The sequence below is a fragment of the Emydura macquarii genome, unplaced genomic scaffold, assembly GCF_026122565.2.
Source record: "Emydura macquarii macquarii isolate MOO-44397 ecotype Brisbane River unplaced genomic scaffold, CSIRO-AGI_Emac_v2 contig_3537, whole genome shotgun sequence".
Classification (NCBI taxonomy): Eukaryota; Metazoa; Chordata; order Testudines; family Chelidae; genus Emydura; species Emydura macquarii.
Window position 1 is genome coordinate 83,888 of NW_027133674.1, and position 22,311 is coordinate 106,198.

At 48.0% G+C, this 22,311-nt stretch overlaps 2 protein-coding genes across 2 annotated transcripts; both read right to left on the minus strand.

Moving 5' to 3' along the window:
* Positions 1 to 3,126: 3,126 nt before the first annotated feature.
* On the minus strand, positions 3,127 to 4,079 carry LOC137145532 (olfactory receptor 8U3-like). The gene is made up of 2 exons (XM_067536390.1): positions 3,852 to 4,079; positions 3,127 to 3,603 (listed from the first exon to the last, which is right to left on the minus strand). The coding sequence occupies exons 1-2, from the start codon at positions 4,077 to 4,079 to the stop codon at positions 3,127 to 3,129; spliced, it is 705 nt and encodes a 234-aa protein (XP_067392491.1).
* Positions 4,080 to 14,385: 10,306 nt separating this feature from the next.
* Positions 14,386 to 15,989, minus strand: LOC137145533 (putative olfactory receptor 10D4). The gene is made up of 3 exons (XM_067536391.1): positions 15,956 to 15,989; positions 14,954 to 15,221; positions 14,386 to 14,836 (listed from the first exon to the last, which is right to left on the minus strand). The coding sequence occupies exons 1-3, from the start codon at positions 15,987 to 15,989 to the stop codon at positions 14,386 to 14,388; spliced, it is 753 nt and encodes a 250-aa protein (XP_067392492.1).
* Positions 15,990 to 22,311: the final 6,322 nt, after the last annotated feature.

Sequence of the window (22,311 nt, forward strand, 5' to 3'; positions counted from 1 at the left end):
TGGCGTGGGATTACTCACATGGATGAAGGCTTGAAGGAGACTAGAGGCAGAAGTAAAGTGAGTGAATTTGCACATGACAAATTAAGAATAGTTCATTTTTAACAGGACTGCAAGCATAACTGAGGCATACTCACACAAGTACTTATCTGCGAGGGACTGCCAGCACAAGGTAGGGATGCTCACATGAGCAAAGGTGTGCATCAGTAACGAATATAGTAATAATGGTTTGCACCAAACTATGAATATGAATTAGGATTTACACGGGTAAAGGTTTATATTAATGAGGAATATCTACCTGAGTAAATGTTTGTTTGAGTAAGGCTCCTCACATGTGTAATGGTTTGTTTGGGAATGACGGGGCTACTCTCGAGTTAGGAATTTTCACATGAATAAAGGTTTTCATGCAGCTATTCGCAGCAGTAAAGGACACTCAGATTGGTTCATTTTTTCCTGGATTTACTTGCTCAAGCAAGGAATGTTCACATGAATAACGGTGCCTGGTATTGAGCTCATGACTCATGAATATTCACGTGGGTAAAAGTTTGCATGGGCCTTCTCACGTGAATTAGGAACACACACATATAAATAATGGTCGGTGCGGGACAACTAGGTTGAGTTCAGGACACTCAGATAATTAAGAACTTCTCCATCACTATTCACAGGAGTCAAAGTTTTTGTGGCCGATCACGGCACAAGTCTGTTGTGTTGTATCACAAGCACAAAGTTGATCACACTTATCAAATTTCCTGAAACCCCTAAGGAGCAGGATCCTTCGGTCCTTTCTGAAACTAAACCCCTGTTGAACTTGAAGTGAGCTAGGGGCTTCCAGGGAGGATGGAGTTAGGCTGTTCTCAATGGTAGCAGATGACAGAACAAGGAGCAACTGTCTCAAGTTGCAGTTGGGGAGGTCTAGGTTGGACATTAGGAAAAAGTTTTTCACTAGGAGGGTGAAGAAGCACTGGAATGGGTTACCTAGGGAGGTGGTGGAATCTCCATCTTTAGAGGTTTTTAAGCTGAGGCTTGACAAAGCCCTGGCTGGGATGATTTAGCTGAGGTTAGTCCTGCTTTGAGCAGGAGGTTGGACTAGATGAACTCCTGAAATCCCTTCCAAATCTAATATTCTATGATTCTATGATTCTATAAGATGGCCTTCACCAGTGCTCCTGTCCTGACCCATCCTGAGCCAGCGTGGGCCTTTGTCAGTGAGACCAGTGCACGTAGTGTTGCAATTTGGACCAAGGATCTGGTCCCCGACAGCACCTGCTCTCTTGTGGCTATTATTCTTGGGGACACACCCCAACGAAGGAACTTCTGACAATCAAAGCTGCCTTTGGGGAATGGCCCCAGCACCTGGAAGGTGCCTGACACCCAATACATGTATACACAGATCATAAAAGCTTGGAGTATCTCTGCAGGGCAAAGGTGCTGAACCAAAGACAGCTTTGATGGCCCCGCTGTTCACACATTTTAATTTTAGCACCACTTATCAGCCAGGAGCCCAGACCAAGGCACCCAACGCCCTGTTCCAAAAAGGGGAAGGCTCCTGACCCTTACCACACTCAGCTGATGTGCATCCGCAAGCCCAATAACCTCCTGTCCTTTATCTAAGTGGTTACAAAAGAGGAGCCCCTCAGCCCCCTAACACTTTCAGAAGGTCCCTGTGTGGCCACTAGGCTGGATTTTAAAATCAAGCTTCTCTTACCAGCCAAGCACACAATTATCCTCACAGAGGCACCTGCCTGGGGAACAGCATTAAAAGGGCTAATGTAAGGCAATGGGGGACTTGAACCCAGGTCTATGGAGTAAACCAGCCACCCACATATCCCCTGAGAATTTTTTTACACCAGCTCACACACAATCTGCAGTGGTTGAACACCAGGGGCTGTTCTGCCTCAAGTGATCTGATGGACGGTGGTCTTAGCCATCCCTGATTGGCTCCCTGACCCTATATAAGTCCAGGGGGTGTAACAGGAAATGTTTGGTGGCCCAAGAGAGGCTGTCTCAGTAGTGATTTTGGGCTGAGAGTAAGGGACTGCTGGCTAGGTGGGGTGAGATGGAAGAGAGAAAGGAAAGTGAAGCTAGCACGAGGCTAGGGAAAGCACTGAGGAAGGCCAGATGCAAGCAGGAAAAAGAAAAGGGGAGATTCTCTGGAACCAGAAGAGGGAGCAGCACATAGGAGGGCAGGAAAGGGAAATGGGAGATAATGACCTACAAGTAAAATCCCTAGGTAAGGACCTAAAGCAAGGGGCTATCAACCCCCTGAGAATGGCCGAGTGGATCAAAGAAGTGCTGGAGCAAGAGCTCAGACACCATCTGCTGGAGACCCATGAGTGGGATGTCAAAGCAAAGAGCAGGTAGAGAAACTCCTTTAGACACAGGTGGCAAGTAAAATACAAATAGGCTGTCAGCTCCCCAAATTCCTCCCAGAAACAAGTTGCTCTGCTCTCCTCTGGGGAAAAGAAATCCACTAATCTTAGCTCTTATGTCACCTAGTGGCCATTATTTAGTACAAGAGCCCATTTCTCACTACTTAGCACCTACTACTCTCCACAGGTCATTGCTTAGCATAGCACAGTGGTTCTCAACCAGGGGTGTGTGTCCTCTGGATATGTGTCAACTCATCTAGATATTTGCTCAGTTCAGTGTTTCTCAACTGTCAGGAGACACATTATTTGGGGGGTCACAAGTGCAGGGTCATCATTAGGGGATGGCAAGAAGGGCAATTGTCTGGGACCCTACACCACAAGGGCCCTGCGAAGCTAAATTGCATGCTTCAAACCCAGGTGGCAGGGCTCAGGCTTTACCTTAAGGAGGGCTTGGATTTCAGGTACGCTGAAATGTAAGTACAATATTTATATTCCAATTGATTTATTCTGTAACTCTATGGTAACAAGGAGAAAGTGAGCAATGATTCAGTAGGAACGGGCTGTTAAAAATAGAGAAATGTATGTCTGAATTTGTAAGCAAGTAGTTTTAATTGAGATGAAACTTGGGAGAATGCAAGAAAAGTCAGCCTCCTGGAAGGGGCACAGTCGTCTGCAAAGGTTGAGACCTGCTGGTGTAGAGGTCCTCTTCCCTTCAGTGTCCTGTCCTCGGCACTTCAATCACCAGGAAACTTTGAAAGGCTCAGGTTAAGTTATTATCTCGGAGTCTCTGCATGGTTTTGTGAAATCCACATTTACGGATGGCTTCGCTCAAGGCTGCCTTGACCTCCCTGTTTCTCAGGCTGTAGATGAGGGGCTTTACCAGGGGAGTCAGGACTGTGTAGCAGAGAGAGAACACTTTGTTCGGGTCTCGCAGTGTTTCATGTTTCAGTCGCAGGTAGATGATCATTATGGTTCCATAGAAAACTGTCACCACGATGAGGTGAGAGAAGCAGGTGGAAAAGGCCCTTTGACTCCCGGCGCTGGAAGCAATTCTCAGGATGTTGGCGATGAGACACATGTAGGATGTCAGGGTTAGCAGGAATGGAGGCAGGGTGAATACAGAGACTAGGATGAAATCCAGTAGTATGACCTGGTGGGTGTCACTGCAGGAGAGTTTTACCGATGGGATGGGGTCACAGTAGAAATGGTCGATTTTATTCAGCCCACAGATAATTAACTGTGATAGGAATAAGTCAAAGATGGTAATAATCAGACAACCATTTAACCAGGACACAGCAGCCAGTTGGAGACAAAGCCGGGGATTCATAAGAGTTGAATAGTGCAGGGGTTTACATATCGCTAAATACCGATCGTAAGACATCGCTGCTAGGAGATAGCATTCGGTAGCTCCCAGAAAACCAAACATCTACAGTTGTGTGAAGCTGACACTGACTGAGATGATTCTGTCCCAGTCAGGAGACTGACCAGCATCCTGGGCAGGATGGTGGAGGCGTAGCAGATCTCCAAGAAAGACAGGTTTCCCAGGAGGAAGTACATGGGGGTGTGAAGGTGCCGATCAGTCGCAATGAGCACCACGATGAGGGTGTTTGTGGCCACGGTTGCGATGTAGATCACTAGGAACACCAAGAAGAGAAGAATTTGCAGGTCAGGGAGATCCCCGAATGCCAGGAGGATGAAATCTGTGGCAGCCATTTGGTTTCTCCAGTCTGTCTGCCATGGGCTGAGTCTGAGATCAATAAAACAAACTGTGCAATTGAATCGGAAGAACATAGGGTTAAGTTAACCAAACCCCATAAATTAATTCCTTAAATGTACAGGAACTCCCCTTCCTCTCCTGACCACAACCTGTAATTTTAAGGCAAAATGTAGACTTCAGAGCAAAGTGCCAGAACTCTGTCATAGAACCATAGAATATTAGGTTGGAAGGGACCTCAGGAGGTCATCTAGTCCCCACCCCTGCTCAAAGCAGCACTAACCTCATCTAAATCATCCCAGCCAGGGCTTTGTCAGGCCAGGCCTTAAAAACTTCTAAGGATGGAGATTCCACCCCCCATCCAGGTAACCCATTCCAGTGCTTGACCACCCGCCTAGGGGAAAAGCTTCTCTGAATATCCAACCTAGACCTCCCCCACTGCAACTTCACATCATGGCTCCTTATTCTGTCATCTGCCACCACTGAGAACAGCCTAGCTCCATCCTCCCTGGAACCCCCTTTCAGGTAGTTAAAGGCTGCTATCAAATCACCCCTCATTCTTCTCTTCTGCAGACTAAATAAGCCTAGTTCCCTCAATCTCTCCTTATACATTGGATGTTCGTGCCCAGTAATGATTTTCTTTGTCCTCTGCTGGACTCTCTCCAATGTGTCCACAGCCTATCTATAGTGGGGGGCCCAAAACTGGACACAGGACTCCAAATGTAGCCTTTCCAGTGTCAAATAGAGGGGAATAATCACTTCCCTCGATCTGCTGGCAATGATCCTGCTAATGCAGAGTTGGAACCCTACAGTTCTCACCGGTGCCCAGCTCCTCTGGCCATGTCCAGGCCCTGATGTGTTCCCATGATGGGGCCAGCATGGCCATGGTTGGCACCACAGAAGTCCTGTCCGTTGGTAGGTGGTAGTGGCTTCCTCTTGCCGTAGGTTACCTGACGCCCTGAGGAGAGGGTCTGGGTTTAGCAGAGATGTCTAAGGTAGCTGGGGCAGGCTGGGCAGCTGTGCCCTGAGAACTTGTCCTCTCAGGGCGTGCCCTTGTTACAGTCAGTTTTGGGGACCCTCAACGAGTAGTGATCAATGGCTCCAAGTCTAGCTGGCAGCCAGTCACAAGCGGAGTTCCCCAGGGGTCGGTCCTGGGGCCGGTTTTGTTCAACATCTTTATTAATGATCTGGAGGATGGGGTAGATTGCACCCTCAGCAAGTTTGCGGACGACACTAAGCTGGGGGGAGTGGTACCCTGGAGGGTAGGGATAGGATACAGAGTGACCTAAACAAACTGGAGGATTGGGCCAAATGAAATCTAATGAGGTTCAACAAGGACAAGTGCAGAGTCCTCCACTTAGGAAGGAAGAATCCCATGCACAGCTACAGACTGGGGACCGATGAGCTGGGCAGCAGCTCTGCAGAAAAGGATCTGGGGGTAACGGTGGATAAAAAGCTGGATATGAGTCAGCAGTGTGCCCTGGTTGTCAAGAAGGCTAATGGCATATTGGGCTGCATTAGGAGGGGCATTGCCAGCAGGTCACGGGAAGTGATTATTCCCTTCTATTCGGCATTGGTGAGGCCGCATTTAGAATATTGTGTCCAGTTTTGGCCCCCCACTACAAAAAGGATGTGGACAAGTTGGAGAGAGTGCAGCGGAGGGCAACAATGATTAGGGGGCTGGAGCACAGGACTTATGAGGAGAGGCTGAGGGAACTGGGCTTGTTTAGTCTGCAAAAGAGAAGAATGAGGGGGGATTTGATAGTGGCCTTTAACTACCTGAAAAGAGGTTCCAGGGAGGATGGGGCTAGGCTGTTCTCGGTGGTGGCAGATGACAGAACAAGGAGCAACGGTCTCAAGTTGCAGGGCGGGAGGTCTAGGTTGGACTTTAGGAAAAAGTTTTTCACTAGGAGAGTGGTGAAGCACTGGAATGGGTTACCTAGGGAGGTGGTGTAATCTCCATCTTTAGAGGTTTTTAAGCTGAGGCTTGACAAAGCCCTGGCTGGGATGATATAGCTGAGGTTAGTCCTGCTTTGAGCAGGGGCTTGGACTAGATGCCCTCCTGAGGTCCCTTCCAACTCTAATATTCTATGATTCTAAGTCGGCAAATTTGCCGCCGTCAGTGAAGACATAGCCTGAGTTAGGATTTAGCCAGGAAATGAAGGTTAAAACATCTGCTTTGACCAAAAAGTGCCGTGATTTCTCCATGAGCCAAGCGCTGCATTCGCAACTGGGGGTCAGCTCTGACTTTCAGGAGAGCTCATCCCCTGCTGAGCCCCCACGAACGTTCCCTGCTTCCATGCTGGGAAATGGGGTCAGCAAGAACTCAGAGAACAAGGCCGTCTACTGAGCCTTCCCACCATTTTCCCAGCAACACTGTGCTCCCCTCGCAGCTGGCTGGGACATGGCTCAGCACTGACTCTGAGCAGAGAGCACATCCTACTGAGTAACCCCTTCCACTCTGCAATACAGCACCTCCTAGCAGAGCGCGGGACTCAGAGAGGGAGGCCAGGCCTGGAAGATCAGTGCGAGCAGTTTTCTGTGAGAACTGCTGCATTAAATTCAGCAAAGATAGGAGCTTCAGTGTAATGTTCCTAGTTAGCACCCGGTGCAATCTGCAACACCAATCCGTTCTGGCAAGGCCCTCAGACTCACCTCACTCAGGGACACATGAGCGATCTCCTTCGCTGTGCCCCAGACAATGCTGATAATGCCCGTGGGAGTTTGCCAATGGGGGGGCATCATGATGTGCTTAAAAACAGCAACTGTCCAGGATTTAATATTGGCAGAGCTGTGAGTGACCCAGGGGAGTGCAATACACCAGCGGGAAAGGGCAGAGAACACAGGGAAGGGCACAGGGAGGGTGCAGGGTTATAAGAAGCTGCAGAGAGAACGGACACCTCAGAGCTGAAGAAGAAATTTAACAGAGCAGAGAAACAGTTAGGCAGTTTCTCTACTTCCATTGATGGGATCAGCACCGAAGCCCCTCCAGCCAGGTTTCCCCCAGTGGCTGGTAGCAGCTTTTTCAGAAGCAGGTGCAAGGACCCTGAAGTGGGCGACTCTGGGCTAATCACCACAAGAACGCTTACCCTTAAACTCTTCCAGTCCAACGTTGGTTTCACCTGGGGGGACAAATCCTCCTTCTGCGTGAAGAGGTTGGTCAGGGAGATGTAAAGGGGTGAAGGGAGCTCTCAGGCAGTGTGTCCAGATGCAGGGATTCACAGCCTTCTTGGTGTTTAATGCCAGAGGAGACCAGCAGCATCATCTAGCCTGACCTGGACTCACCAGGCAACAGAAGTTCACCATAGAGGGCCGAGCCCAATAACTCATGCCTGTGGAAAGCCTGTCATCCGCAGAGGCAATCCTGACTTGAAGACCTCAAAAGCCGAGCATGCACTGCTTCCCTTGAGCATTTCTGCCAGTGGTACTCACCCTCCCGCATATAAATGTGGGCTTTGTTACTGACTGGAATTTGTCTCTGTTTAACTCTGGGGTTTTATTCCTGGATGTGGGAGAGGAGTGGAGGTCGAGTGAGCTAGAGTGGGGGAGCAGGGAGCTAGGACTCCTGGGTTCAATTCTGGCCTCTACATAGCAGTGAGTTTTAGCCCAGACGCCCCTGCAAAGATCACTCCTTGTTTTGCCCTTGGTTAATCATTACCCCCTTGGGGGTCACTCGCAGGGACACCTGGAGTTTGGATCCAGGACCCCTGTATATTCTCTCTGTGATGCTTTTGTGCTAAAAGAAATGGACTGTGCGCTGTGAAATCTGGCAGGTGACTGGTCATTCTTCTCCTTGTCCCTGAGACAGCGCAAACGACAGGTGCTCAGACCTGTGCAGCTAGGCACAGCAAATTGCAGGGCGGTTTCCAGCTGAAATCCCTGGTCTAGAGGGAGAGGCAGACGGCTCTCCGCCCAAAGAGAGGTGACAACCGGAGGTGTGGGCTCTGAGGAGCTGCCACGAAGGGGGCAGAGATGCAATTAACCCTGAAACTGCAAGACCCACAAGGGTCTGTTCTGGCCCTAAAGGCTATGAAAAGACGATCACATGGTTACCTTGTCCTTCCGCCCCACCAATCCTCACCCACTGTTTTGACTCAGACACTAGATTCCATCAGCTGCCGGCTACAGGGTGAGCTGCTCCGGGGTGGAACTGTCTGTGTACCGCTCAGCACAATGGGTTCCCGTCTCAGTTACTGTGTGTCTGCCAAGCGCCAGGCACAGGGGGGGGGTCTGTTGCTGTGTGTCTAAGCGGTGCCTGCCACAAAGGGGTGCCAGTCCCTGAGCATCTGTGCGGTGCTTGGCTCAAGGGAGCGTCCAGCCCAGGCGAGGCAAATCCGGTTAAATGAGGTTAATTAACCTGCACCTGGGGAGAAGCAGGGCTGGAAAGGTTGATGGAGCCCAGCTGGGAAGGAACAGGTGGGGCTGGTATAAAGCCAGGAAGTTGGCAGCTGCCACTCCCTGGGAGAAGGGGCAGGGGGTGTTTGGGGCTATGGAGTGAAGCAGTGATTCCCTGGAAGGAGGGAGGTTGGGCTGGGAAGCCCAGAGAGGGGGTGAGCCGGCAGAGCTCCAGGGAAATAGCGAGAGGGGCTGGCAGCAAGCAGCCCATCGTTGCTAGACAGAGGGTCCCCCTGGGCTGGACCCTGCAGTAGCGGGTGGGCCTGGGTTCCCACCCCACCCACTGGGCAGAGGCACAGACCCGGCCATGGAGCAGAAGGCTGCCTCGGACAATTGTCTGCTAGGACTTTCCTACCCTGGAAGAGGAGGATTTTAATGACCTGGCCAGAGGGACAAGCCACGAAGATAGAGCACTCTGAGTTTCAGAGACACGGCGGAGTGCGTGGATGAGCAGCAGAAGGAGGTGCTGGGCTGGAAGGTGAGACTCCCCAGGCTCCCTAGCGGTGAGTAGACCCGTGATGGTCCCGAGCTCTGTTACTGTTTGTCTGTGCAGCGCTGGCGCACCGGTGTCCTGATCTCTGTGTGTCTGGGTGGCACTCGGCCAGGTGGGGTCCTGATCTCACTGGTACTGTTTGTCTGTGCAGCCCCTGGCAGAACAGGGCGCCGGTCTCAGCTGGGCCTCCAGGTGCTACCGTAATAGACGCAATAAGTATAAATGAGATCTGCCAGGCTGGCCTAGACCTGGGGCACTTGACTTGAGGCTGTCCTAGGAAACCTTTCACCTCTTGGTCTGCAGGCTGAACGCTGCCCAGATTGCGAGCAACCAAGAGCCATGGCATCAGAGAAAAGGGCTGCAGCCCTTGGGGTCATTTTCACCAGCGAAGGATCTGGGCCAGGGTTCTTCAGAAAGATGCAGAGACCTTTCCTCCTGCAAAGGCTGCTCGTGCGGTCGCAGTGCTGGGCTGCGTTCCAGGAGCTCTCTGTGAAGGAGAGGTGCCCGGGTGTGTGCACATGGTGTGTTAACAGACAAGCTGCCAGGATGCAGCGCTCAGCGACGTGTAGCAGAGTTCCTGCCATTTGTAGGAGCAACACAACTTGCTGTTGTGGACAGATTGCAACTCGGGAGACTTGGGTTCAAGATTACCCTCATGAGATGGGAAAACTGCCTGGGTGAGTTACCTATGCTGGGCATGTCAAAGGAGCATCTGACAACCTCTTTGCTGCTCAGCCTGTGAAATGGGGATGAAAACCCTTCCGTCCCTCACAGGAGTGAGGTTAGATGTGCTGGTGTAAATGAGGGGCCATGGAGGAACCCAGAGCAATGCATGCACTCAAGCAGAAATGGATCTTTCCAAGGCTCCTCACAATTCCCCTAACCCTCCACTTAGCTCAGCCAGATGCCAGGAAAAAGAACCTTTGAAATTAAGCTGGTCAGGAATTTTCTGGTGTTTTGTGTGTGTGGATCTCTTTCGTTAGGTTTTTTTTTTGGGAGGGGGCATGTTTTTGGTAGGCTAATGCCAATTTTTCTATAACAGAACTGCTCATTAAATAGTGTTGGTTCAATGAAACACCTGACCCCAAAAGATAGATATTTGGTTAAAATGTTCTAGGTTGTCGAAGCATCACGTTTCAATCTTGTCACACCAGAAAGTTGTAAGGTTTTTAAGTGAAACAGCTTTGTTTAAACATTTTAAAAAGGGGAGAAGGTCAATATTGACTGAAAAACTTTGAAATGATCAAAATAAAACATTTATTTTCCCCCAAGTGAATTTTTTGCAGTTTACACTGTTGATATTTTGCTTTTTTCCGTTCTGACAAATTTCAAAATGTCAAAAAGTCTCATGAGATGGGAAAACTTTTTCCCACCCAGCCTTGCTTTGAAAGGAGACCTGCTCACATGTAGTCTGATAGACATGCACCTTGGCATCTACACATTACAGCCAAAAGCCAAAGTGAATTTGCTCAGTGTAAAAAGACCTAGGGGCATTAAATGCACTGGTGCTTTGGTGAGTTTTGCCAGCTGGGGATATGACCTGCCTTAGGTTAGAGCTGTCTCTGTACCTACAATGTAAAGAAGTGTCTATGTTAGAATTTAGCCAGGAAATGGAGGTTCAAACCTCTGTTTTGATCAAAAAGTGCCATGACCTCACCAATGGCCATGACTAATGACCCAAGCACTGCATTCACGCCCTGAACACTGACTCAGAGAGTATGTCTACACAGGGATAAAAGACTTGCCACACAGCCACGGCTGGCACAGATCAGCTGCAGGTTTTTGATCCCTGTGTAGACATACCCAGAGAGAACAGGGCTACCTACTGAGCCCCCCACCCTCTTCCCTCCAGCACAGTGCCCCCGAGAACTTTCCTGGGACATTGGGATTAGCACTGACTCCAAGCACATCCGAGTGGGTCGCCCGCTCCACGCTCTGCAAAGCAGCATCCTCTAGCAGAGCACTGGGCTCAGACTGACTGGCGGGGGGCTGCATGTGGGGAGAGGCCGGGCCTGAGATACCAGCCAGAGCAGTGTTCTGTCAGAATTGGTGCGTTAAATGAAGCAAGGCACTTCCGTGTACTGGTCTTTGCCAGCACCAGGTGCAATCTGCAGGAGTGCCCCATTCAAGCAAGGCCCCCGGGCTCTCCTCACTAAAGAAATACGTGGGTCGTCTTCACTTTGCCCAAACCAGGCTTCTAACAATGTCACCTGGAGGCATCATCATCATATGCTTAAAAACCCAGCAAAATATTGGCACAGCTGTGAGCGACCTTGAGGGAGAGAAATACACAAGGGGCCAGGCCGGGGGGAGTGAAGAGGAGGAATGGCAGAAACAAGGTGTAAGGTTATAAGACGCTGCAGAGAGAAAAGCTATGTCAGAGCTGAAGAAGAAATGTAAACAAATGAGTCATAGAAACAGACCCCCACCCCTCAACCCCCTCAGATAGACACTGAGGAACAAGGAGATGAAAGACACCCTGATGAGACGGGGGGGACAGGAAACTGCCCAGGCCTGAGCTATGATTTTTCCTGCCTTCAGCAGGAGTTGCCTGAGAACTGGCTGACTTGGAGATGGTTCTCAGGACTCCTAGTTCTATCCGTGGCTCTGGGAGGAGCGTAGGGGTCTAACGCGTGAACTACTGGGTTCTAGCTCTTCTCCTGGGTGTTTGTTCCAATACTCTTATGGCTAGAGAAGCACAGCTTGGCATGTGTGACTCTTGCATTGCATTTCTCTTTCATGTTGTAAGAGCAGGATGGGATGGGAGGTCAGGACACCTGGGTTCTTTTTCCATCTCTGCCACAGATTCACTGTATGACCTTGGGCAAGTCACTTGGGCAAGTCATTTCTCCATGAGGGTTATTTTCTGACTGCACAAAACCCAGGGCGGCAAGGCTAAATCCATTCAGGCCTGGTTGGAGGTGGGGCTGCAGTCACAGGGGCCATAGAAAAGCCATTCTGACCGCTGGGGGGAAGGGCATGGGATTAGCATTGTGGGGCAGGAGCTGTGTCTTTGTTCTGTATTTGTACAGCCCCTGGCACAATGGGGTCCTGGGCTGTGGCTGTGGCTCTTATGTTCTAATGCAAGAAGGAAAAGGAAAAACAGAATTTCAGGCTCCTATAAGAAGGGATCCCAGGGAAGAATCCAGCATGTTTGACGTTCTTTAGGGACATAGCAACGGCCAAACTGCATCAGTCCATTGGTCGTCCATGCCCTTATCCCACCCCTTGGAACAGTCCACGATCTTCAGCTCCTACAAAGAAAATTACGTATGTCACCCCGTGGTCTTATTTTTGTAAACCCCCACCCCGTCCCCTGCTATGCCACACGCACACGTCTTGTCTCCCGTCAGCACGTCCCGTCTTTGGAGCACACTCTGTCTGTCTGTCTGTCTGGTGCCACACTCAGCACAATGGGGCCATGAACCTTGACAGGGATCCTGGACAGGCCCTTCAGTGCTACAAAAGACCATGCTCAATATTTCACAAGGGAGGCTGGATCTGTGGTTAGGGCACTGGAGTGGGACTCCAGACAGCCCATCTCAGTTCCCAGCTCCGCCGTAGACTCCCTGTGTCATTTGATGTGTGTGTGCCTTAGTTTCCCATCTGTAAAATGGGGATAATGATGCCCCCTTTGGCGATTTAGAGCATCAGCTCCTTAGGGCAAGGACTGACCCTGCACAGAACTTGCCACCATGGAGCCAGAGCTCTAGGCATTGTTAGAGATCCACGCGGCGTTAAATAGGACAGATCCCTGACTGCTGTGAATCTGCTCTACCTGCCCTGGAGTCCATGGACCAGATTCCCCAACTGGAGTGAACCAGCCGGAGCTCCGCTTGAGTCAGTGGTTCAGATCGCAAAGTGATGTCAAAGAGGCCATCGCTACATGCAGTGAGATTTCTATACATTTCTGGCCCAATAGAATTACTTTCCTTGGTGCCCAGTTGATTGTGTGTTGTTGTAAGCAGGTTTTCAGTTGCAGAAGCTCCCTTTCCCATCTAGAGGGTGATGTTTACCCCTGTGCAGGTCCCTTGAAAACCCAATTTTCCTTCAAAGAAAAGCTTCAAAGGAAAATGTACAACTAATCCTTGACAATGATGATGAGGGGGTTTTATACAACTCTCAATGTTCATGATTCATATAAATGTCTGATCCTTTTCTGAAATCTACTAAGCTGTTGATCTCAATAATATCTTGTGGTGATCGGTTTTTCGGGCTAAGTGTGCAAATATAATAAATATTTTAGGACGTAAGTGGTATATAACCGTTAAACTCACCCTCTGCAAAAACGAATGAACATAATATCACACCTCCACTTTAGGCTGGGAATTTCAAAGAGGCTAGGTGTCTAATTCCTATGGACTTTTAACTTCCTTGGGCCCTTTGGAAACCCCAGCCTTGAAGACCAACTTTTTTTTCCTTTACTGTTTTTATTGTTTTGTCAAATTTCACTTTTTATTTGCCAGTCTCATAAATGGGTCCAGTCCTCTCCACACACTGGTTCCCAGCTTTATTTTTAATTTGCACACCAAAAAGAAGCACAGGCAACTTAGAGACAAGTTCCAATAAAACAGCTGAGGATGAAAAACAAAAAAACAAACCCTCATTTTAGTCCTAGGTTTAGGTTTTATACACATTAAATGTTGCTCAAAATTCAAACGCAACGGATGCAGAAGACACAATACATATGTACAAGAAGTCCAAAATACAGTGCCTGTGAGGAGTGTAGAGTTCTCACATCTATTAAATCTCCTGTTAGCATGTTTTCTTTTTTTTATTTCTCTTTCTATCTCTGTCTGAGTAGAGGGTAACATTTAGAAAACCACCAAAGTGATTTAGGAGAATAAGCCCATTTTCAAAAGCCATTAAGAAGCCCAGTTCTCCCTGGGAGCTAAGCGTTTTTGAAAGATCCCACTGGGTGCCTAAATATCTTCTAAAATGTGGCCTAATCTCTACATTTACAAAGAGGACGAGGTGCCTAGTGGGATGCACTGAGACTCCTCAATAGGTCAGGTGCTGCTGACATTGGGTCCGTGCGAGCTGATGAAGGGAATTATTTTCTTCCTTTTCTTGAGTTTGCAGAAGATGCTGCCCAGGCTTCTGTAGATTTGTGCAATAAGGCTGAGATTTTCAAAGTCAGCCAGAAGATTTGGTTCTCCAATTCCTATTAATTTTAATGCAGACTGAGTGTGCCTATCCTTTAGGTAGCTTTGAAAATATCAGCCTGAAAGCATGTCCAAGACAGCTAGACGCTTTTAGGAACACATCTGTGATTTGTAGAGCTCCAGGTATACAGGTAGGGCTCTACGCAGAAGGAGAGAGACAGACTCTCACATAAGCCACATAAGAGCCATGCAGATGAATTCGTAGACAAATTTCACTGATCACCCACATGCTACTTCTGCAGATGCAGCACATCAACATGCAGTCGTTTGACCCCCTCTCAGTTTCCTCAGAGCCCGTTTCACCTCCTTGTTCCTCAGCGTGTAGATGACCGGGTTCAGCACAAGCGTGGCCACGTCGGCAGAGATCTGCAGAGCGTTCATCAGCGCTTTGCTCAGCCGTGGCTGTGTGTAGACCAGGGCGCAGGGCCCAAAGAACAGCATCACCACCGTCAGATGTGAGGAGCAAGTGGAAGCTGCTTTGCGTCGCCCTTCGGCTGAGTTCATCTTCAGGATGGTGTAGACGATGCAGACGTAGGATACAAGGATGAGGAAGAAGCAGGTCAAGGGCACTACCCCAGTGTTGGTAAAGGTCACTGTCTCGATGACGTATGTGTCTGCGCAGTCCAGCTTGGCCACGGGGAAGAGGTCACAGAAGAAATAGTCCACCACATTGGGCCCGCAGTAGGGCAGCGTGAAGGTCAGGCTGGTGAGAATGGTGGCGTGGAAGGAGCTGGTGACCCAGGTGCCGGCAGCCAGGATGGCGCACACCCTCCAGTTCATGATGATCAGGTAGCGCAGCGGGTGGCAGATGGCCGCGTACCTGTCATAGGCCATGACGGTGCAGAGCAGGCCCTCGGTGCAGCCTAGGAATTGGAAGAAGAAGACCTGAGACATGCAGCCGCCCAGCGAGATGGTTCTACTCTTGGTCCTGAGACTGACCAGCAATTTAGGGGTGCTGATGGAGGTGAATCCAAGGTCCACCACAGAGAGATTGCAGAGGAAGAAGTACATGGGAGTGTGCAGGCGGAAGTCAGCGAGGATGGCTGATAAAATGAGCAAGTTGCCCAGCAGGGTGCAGAGGTAGAAAGCTAAGAAGCCGATGAAAAGGATGGTCTCATGGCCTTTGGTGTTGGAGATCCCTAAGAGAATGAATTCTGACACCACAGTGCGATTCTCCATTTCCATGCGAGACATGGTCATTCCTGGAAGCACAGAAATAATGCAGCCAGATTAGCAATCTCAATAAATTACTCTGCGTCTTTCTGGGTCTCAGGCATGTTCTCTTACCCAGCCCTTTGCAGAACAGTGTTCGTGGGGGGAAAGGATCTTTAGAGAATTAAGGTTGATTTAACTTATAAAAGCTGCTCCTTCACTATCCTGCTAAGGCTCATCTTGCACCTCTACTGTGCCTCGATGCTAAAGGCTTAGCAGTGGTTAGCGACATCGCTGGCATAGCCTGTAACCTAAACCAGTCCATAGACCCCACACACAGAGGGTGTGACAGAGCCAGGGAAGCAGGGCTGTGTTAGGGGTTTGTCAGCACTGAGGTCATGGATCCATTTGCTGCTGCCATAGCAGAGCAGTGTCAGTAAGGCCCTTTGCAATTCTTTTCATCGCTGTCATTTCTTGCTGTTCCTGTGGTGGGCATCTTATTTGGGAGCCGGAATGAAGTGGGAGATGAGTCTCTGTAGACAGATTATCCCAGCTCAGTCATAACATACCATGATGTGCAGTCACCTTTGGGATTAATTAAAATGCAGGTGTTCTAATGAACGCCCAGGGGGGCCCTTATCACTGTGCTGGGTAGCAGCTCCCAGGTTACTCTTGGCTGGCACCAGCTGAGTTCCATGTGTCATTGCCACAAACAGCAGGGCCGAGCTACATTTTATTCTTTTTATTTGTATTATCGCTGTTCCTATCGGAGGTGGCTGGGACCTGCTGTTGGTGGGCAGAGGGCACGGTTCAAGGACACACACACGCTCTGCTCGCAGCTGCCCCTCCCTGCAGCTCCCACAGCAAAGTGTTTGCTTCTCCATCTCCCCTGGGTCGCAGCTTGCAGCCTGCTCCAGGAGTCTCTGAATAGGGAGGGGGCCTAGCCAGCAAACACTGGCAGAAATCTGCATGCATGTGACACCTGGGTCGCCTCTGATTCTTATCATTGGTATTTTGGTAGGACCTACAGACTGGAACTCAGATGTGGGCCCCTTTCTGCTGAGTGTTGCGTGGACACATAGTAAGAGACTGTCACTGTCTGAAATGAATACACGTTAAACCTATGAGAGACACAAAGGATTTAATGATCCCTGTTTAACAGATGGGGAAACTGAGGCACAAAGAAATTCAGTGAGCTACTCAAGGTCAAATAGGGAATCTTCCACAGAACCTGTACTTCAACCCAGATCTCCTGTGTCCCACTCCTTTGTCCTAGCCACAAGATAATGCTTTACAATTAATCCCCATGGGCTCTTTAAATGTAGGTGTGTTGAGCTGATACAGTTCTCAATTACTAAACACTATAGCCACCTGCTCTCCCTCCTCCTCCCTCTGCAGCCATCCAGTGCCCAGGGCCTGCAGGTCAATGCAGCTTTCCCATTGTCCATCAGACATTACAGCCGCTTTTAGAGTCAATGTGCACAGCTGTGCACCTCTCTTCCATTCCAAGTTCTCTTTGCTCGGTCGCCCTGTTCTGGGTTTGTGACTCTTTGGAAATTGGTTTCCTGGACAATGGCAAAGAAACAACAAAGAAAATTCAGGCTGACCCCGGCAGTGCAAAGGGGAGCTGCAGTGCAGGGAATGGTGCAGGCAATTCAGGAGGGGCGCTCTTCCCTCCGTCAGGGCTGTTTTAAATCCGGGATGTTGTGATAGTGTGGACTGTCCTGCAGGGAAAAGGAGAAGCAGCATGGCTCACATTATCTGCCTCGGGTTCCTTTCCTTTTTTTATTTTATTTTTTTTATTTATAGGTAAACTTCACTTCATAAGAGTTGATGACAATTCACAAAAATATTATTATTTTTGTTTTGGTAGAAGGCCATTAGAGGGTAATGGGCACTGCACCCACACCGGTGAGAGACAGACCCTGCTCCAAAGAGCTTACAGGAGAAATGGGTAGCAGAAAAGAATGATTTGTACCTCAATGCCTCAGGTGGGGAACTGAGCCCTAAGGAGATTAAGTCACTTGTCTAACTTCCTGCCAAGCTCTAATACTAACCCTGGCATAAATCTGTTCACTTCCTGCTCACCCAAAGCCTGGGTAATTTTATTGATTTCATGCCTAACCTGACCCTTAGCATAATCTAACTGCCCTCAGCCCAACCTGAGTAAGAGAAAATTCCTTTGACCTTTTCTCTACTCCTAGGAAAACACTCCTGTCCTCCTCATTACCCCTGGAAAACTCCATTGACTTCCATCCTAAACCTAATCTTAAACCTGGAATAAACCCACCGACCTCCTCACCAGTCTGGATCTCTTGGTAAAGGCGGGTCAAGCAAACAATGTGTATTTTAATACCGCGAAATGTCAGCATGTACATCTGGGAGCAAAGAATCTAGGCCATGCTTACGGGATGGGGGACTGTATCCTGGGAAGCAATGACTCTGAAAAAGATTGGGCAGTTGTGGTGGAAAATCAGCTGAACCTAAGCTCACAGTGAGACGCTGTGGCCAAAAGAATTAATGTAATCCTAGTGCATAGAGGAGGAATCTTGAGTATGAGCCGAAAGGTTCTTTTACCTCTAGATTTGGCACTGATGCAACTGCTGATGGTATACTCTATCCAGTTCTGAGGTTCACAGTTTAAGAAGTGTGCTGCTAAATTGGAGAGGATTCAGAGAAGAACCATGCGAATAACTGAAGGATTAAAAAACGTGTGTTATAGCGATAGACTTAAAGAGTTTGAGCTATTTATCTTAACAAAAAGCTGGTCAAGGGGTAACTTGATTACCGCCTGTAAGTATCTACATGGGGAACAAATACTTAATAATGGGCTCTTCAGCCTACCAAATAATGGTCTAACATGATCCAATAGCTGGAAGTTGAAGGTAGACAAATTCAGACTGGATATACTGCATACATTTTCAATAAAGAGAGTCATTTGATCCTTGGTAAATTGTTCCAGTGCCTTAATGGAGTCTGCATCGAGGACAATTTTAATATCAAGATTGATGTTTTTCTAAAAGACATGTTCTAGGACACACAGTTGGAATGCCGGATACTGGGCTAGACGGACCATTGGTCTGACCCAGATGATCACAGTGGTCCCTTTTGGCCCTATAATCTATTAATCTAACTCTAACCCTGGAGTAACTCCACTGGCCTCCTTTCTAATTCTAACCTAACCCTGGCATAAATCCATTGACTGCCTGACCACCTCTATCGGAAGACATTCCATTACAGCTAGCAATTTTTGCAGGACTGGGATTAGCCCCCTTTCATTTTCCTGAATGCTGCCTTGATTTCCTTATTCCGCAGCTTGTAGATGACTGAATTCAGCATCGGGGTGACCACGTTACAAAAGATCTGAGTGGGGATTGCGAGAAAGATAATTTCATAGAGTTTAAGGCTCGAAGGGTCTATTAGATAATCTAGTCTGACCTCCTGTACATCACAGGCCATTAAATATACCCCACACTGAGGCCAACAATTTCACTTAAACCAAAGCACTTCTTAAGACGTCTGAAGACTAAACAGTTGTGACTCAGGCAGAGAATAGGAGAGGCCCAGGCATCACCAATGCCTGACACAGTGAGATATACTTGGCTGGTCCCAGCAGGTGACACAAGCCCCCTATGCTGCAGAATAAGGTGGAAAAAACTCCAAGGTCCCTGCAAATCTAACCTGGTGGAAATTTTCTTACTGACCCCCAAATCTGGTGATCAGTTTGACCAGTAGCATGTGAGCAAGTACCAACCAGTCAAGCATCCAAGACTGAGAATGTTCTGTACCAGCTCAGAGCTCCAGTCTACCTAAGCTGCTACATAGATTTGGAGAAAGAGAGAGAGAGAGAATGGGAGATAGAAATGGAGAAAGAGAGCATCAAAGAGACAGAGCGAAGGGGAGGAAATAGACTAGAAGGCTGCTCCAGAACCTTACACTCAGTGCCTTAGCCAAGAGTCACACAGTCACCGTGCAGTGGAAGTCTTTAGCTCTGTCTCCCCAGTTTACTCCACCTGCAGACATTGAAGCAGATCCTACATACCCAAAGAAGCTGAGATCTGTTCATTATTCTGACTTGGAGGAGATGCTTTTTCTTAATGACAGTGTAACCGTTGCACACAAGATCTGCATAGCATTGACACAGCCACCGCAGTGACTCCAGAATCATCCATGATCTCCAGCTGCAGGAGCATTTATGTTGCTCTCCGACCTGGCCTTTGGGAGTTTAGCCCTTGGGCAACTCCCCTCTCCCAGTCTGAGACCTGAGAGAAGGGAGCAATTAACCAGCACTATGAATCAGCTCTTTTCCAGGTAGTAGATGGGGATAATGGGCCACCTGCATTAGAGGAAGGTGTGAGGTGTCGTGGAAAAGATTACACAGCTTCTCTTTTTGGGTGAAATCGAGCAGAGTTTTATTCTGATAGACACACACACAGCTATGGCCATAGGGGAGCCCTGGACAGCACAGGGTTTCTATGCTGCTGTCCGGAGTCTCCAAACAGGTTTGAATGCTGATGGCTTATACAGGATAGCTCTTCACATACTGATCGCATAGTGGTGTTTTCCATTGCAAAAGAAGTCTAACGACTACTTCCTTATCTATTACACAAGTCTAATGGCTACCCCCTATCTGTTACAAGAATAGCGAGGAGCGATTACAAGAGCAGCTAGTTTCTAAAACAGCTTAAAATGCAATCACCCGTCTTCAGTGGGTTCTTCCATCCATAGTCATGCTAATTTACATTTCCATCATTCATTTCAGTGCAAAGCCTACCAGGCCTTGCTTTTGTGTTTCCACATTCCCCCCTTTGGTGCTTTGTAGCACCACATAGAATCATAGAATATTAGAGTTGGAAGGGACCTCAAGAGATCATCGCGTCCAACCCCCTGCTGAGAGCAGGACAAACTAGAGGTGCATCTATAGACTCATTTGCATTAATCCATTCACCTCCTTGTCTTCTTCTTCCTTCTCTCTTAGTACTTCTGTATACATCAGTTGGACCATCTGTTTTATTTCTGTGGTCTTTATACTTTTCTGTTTTTGAGTTACTATACATTGACAACAACAGTTGAATAACATGAACAGTACATAAATTCCTATTATTATTCCAAGGAACAACAGTAACCCTTGAACAATTTTGGATCCTAGATTTCCTAACAAATCTCCAAACCAGCTCCAAAGACTCCTGTTTTCAGTCTGGTGTAATTTGGCAGTGGCATCTTATATCTTTGTTAAGGCATTATAAATTCCTTTTTTATTATCAGGGACATAGGTACAACTTTCTTTTCCAATTAAGGCACATACCCCTCCCTTTGCTGCCAACACCATGTCTAGAGCCATTCTGTTTTGTAAGACCATTTGCCTTATTTCTGAAACTTCAGTGGTGACGAATTTAAAAGCTTCAGTGGTTCCATTTGCTACCTCCTCTAATACTAATGCCACCTGTCTAAGTTCTTTTATGGTTCATCCTACACCATAGCTAGGGAAGGTTATAGCAAAGATTCTATCAGTCTCACTTATTTCTCTTTTAGACCGGTGAGAGTTTGGTGATTTAACAAGGTCTTCTTGAACATGCCTTATGGCCGGATTTAAATATGCCTTATAACATCTACTGGCCCATCCCCATAGCCAATATTTATAAGCCCGAGTGCAACATACCCAAATAGTGTCCTAGCATAGGATTTTGAGTATAACAAGCACTTGGGGTTGTACTTCCTATGGTCATCTCACATTGATGGTCTGGTACCTCTCCTAAGGTTTTAGCTGTTGGATTCATTCCGACTATAGCTCCACACACATACACAGAGGAACCGAGGTGTTAGGGTTTACTACTCTAATAAATTCAGTTATATTTCATTTTACGGTATTCCAAGTTGCATTCCAATTGTGAGGGCTTTGATCAAACGCTTCATTTGGCATCCCTAGGAGAACTGGTACAGGGATCATAGGAATTCCTCCTTGAGCATGAATGGGAAGATGGGCACAAACCCAACAATTTGAAACACTGACATCTTTGGTATATTGAATTATTGTAGATAGGAAAGTATTTCCTTTAACAAAGACTGTGAGGCTAAGGGTCCATATAAGAAAGTGTTGCATTTTGTACCGCTTATACTGTAGCAGTGAGATATCGGAGACCATAGACACCCTGGGTTTTGCCTCCTGGTGAGTTCACCAACACGTCCCGCTATTATGGTGCCGTACTATTTTCCAAATCGCCCTTGACTGCTACAAATGTTGGCCTAAAGTCTTAAAACTTTGGCTTCCACTTTATAATAAGCGTTAACACAATCAACACCATTAAACAAAAAGCAATTTGTCCTTGTCTCGCCTCTAAGTCCCAATAGTTGTCAAGAATAGTCCATGGATTTGTAGAGTTTTCAGGGGAAGAATTGTTGTAGATCATTGGATAGGGGTTAGGTTTTGTTTCTCAAATTATATGGGTAAGGTTGTAGAACGTCTTTTCCCCTCTGACGTGGCAAATCCTCTTCCTGTGCAGGGGAGAGGTTACGAGCACTTACACCCTGCTCCTCTGACCTTATTTTTTCAGGTCCAGAGGTCCTTTTACAGCGTGAGGCATGTATCCAGGACTGGTGGCCTTGGCACTTTACAGCAGTGTTAGTGGTGAGGAGTACCTGGAATGGACCATTCCAACATGGTTCCAGGGCTGACTTTCTCTGGTGGACTTTCACGTAAACCCAATCTCCAGGTTGGAGGGAGTGGCAGGGTTCCGTTGCAGGTGTTGAAAGGACTTCTTGAACCTGTGAGTGGATAGACTTGATACACTATATTAACATTTTACAATAGTCCAGCATCACATCATCTGTTAACTGTAATTCAAATTCTTGCAGGTTTGGTGGAGGGGTGTGTGGCAGTCTCATAGGTCTGGCCATAACGATCTCATGTGCAGATAGTCCAGGCTTCCGGTTGGCAGTGTTTCTAATATACATGAGAGCTATGGGTAGGACATCTGGCCACTTCAGGTTAGTTTCTGCACATATTTTAGCTAATCTAGTTTTCAGATC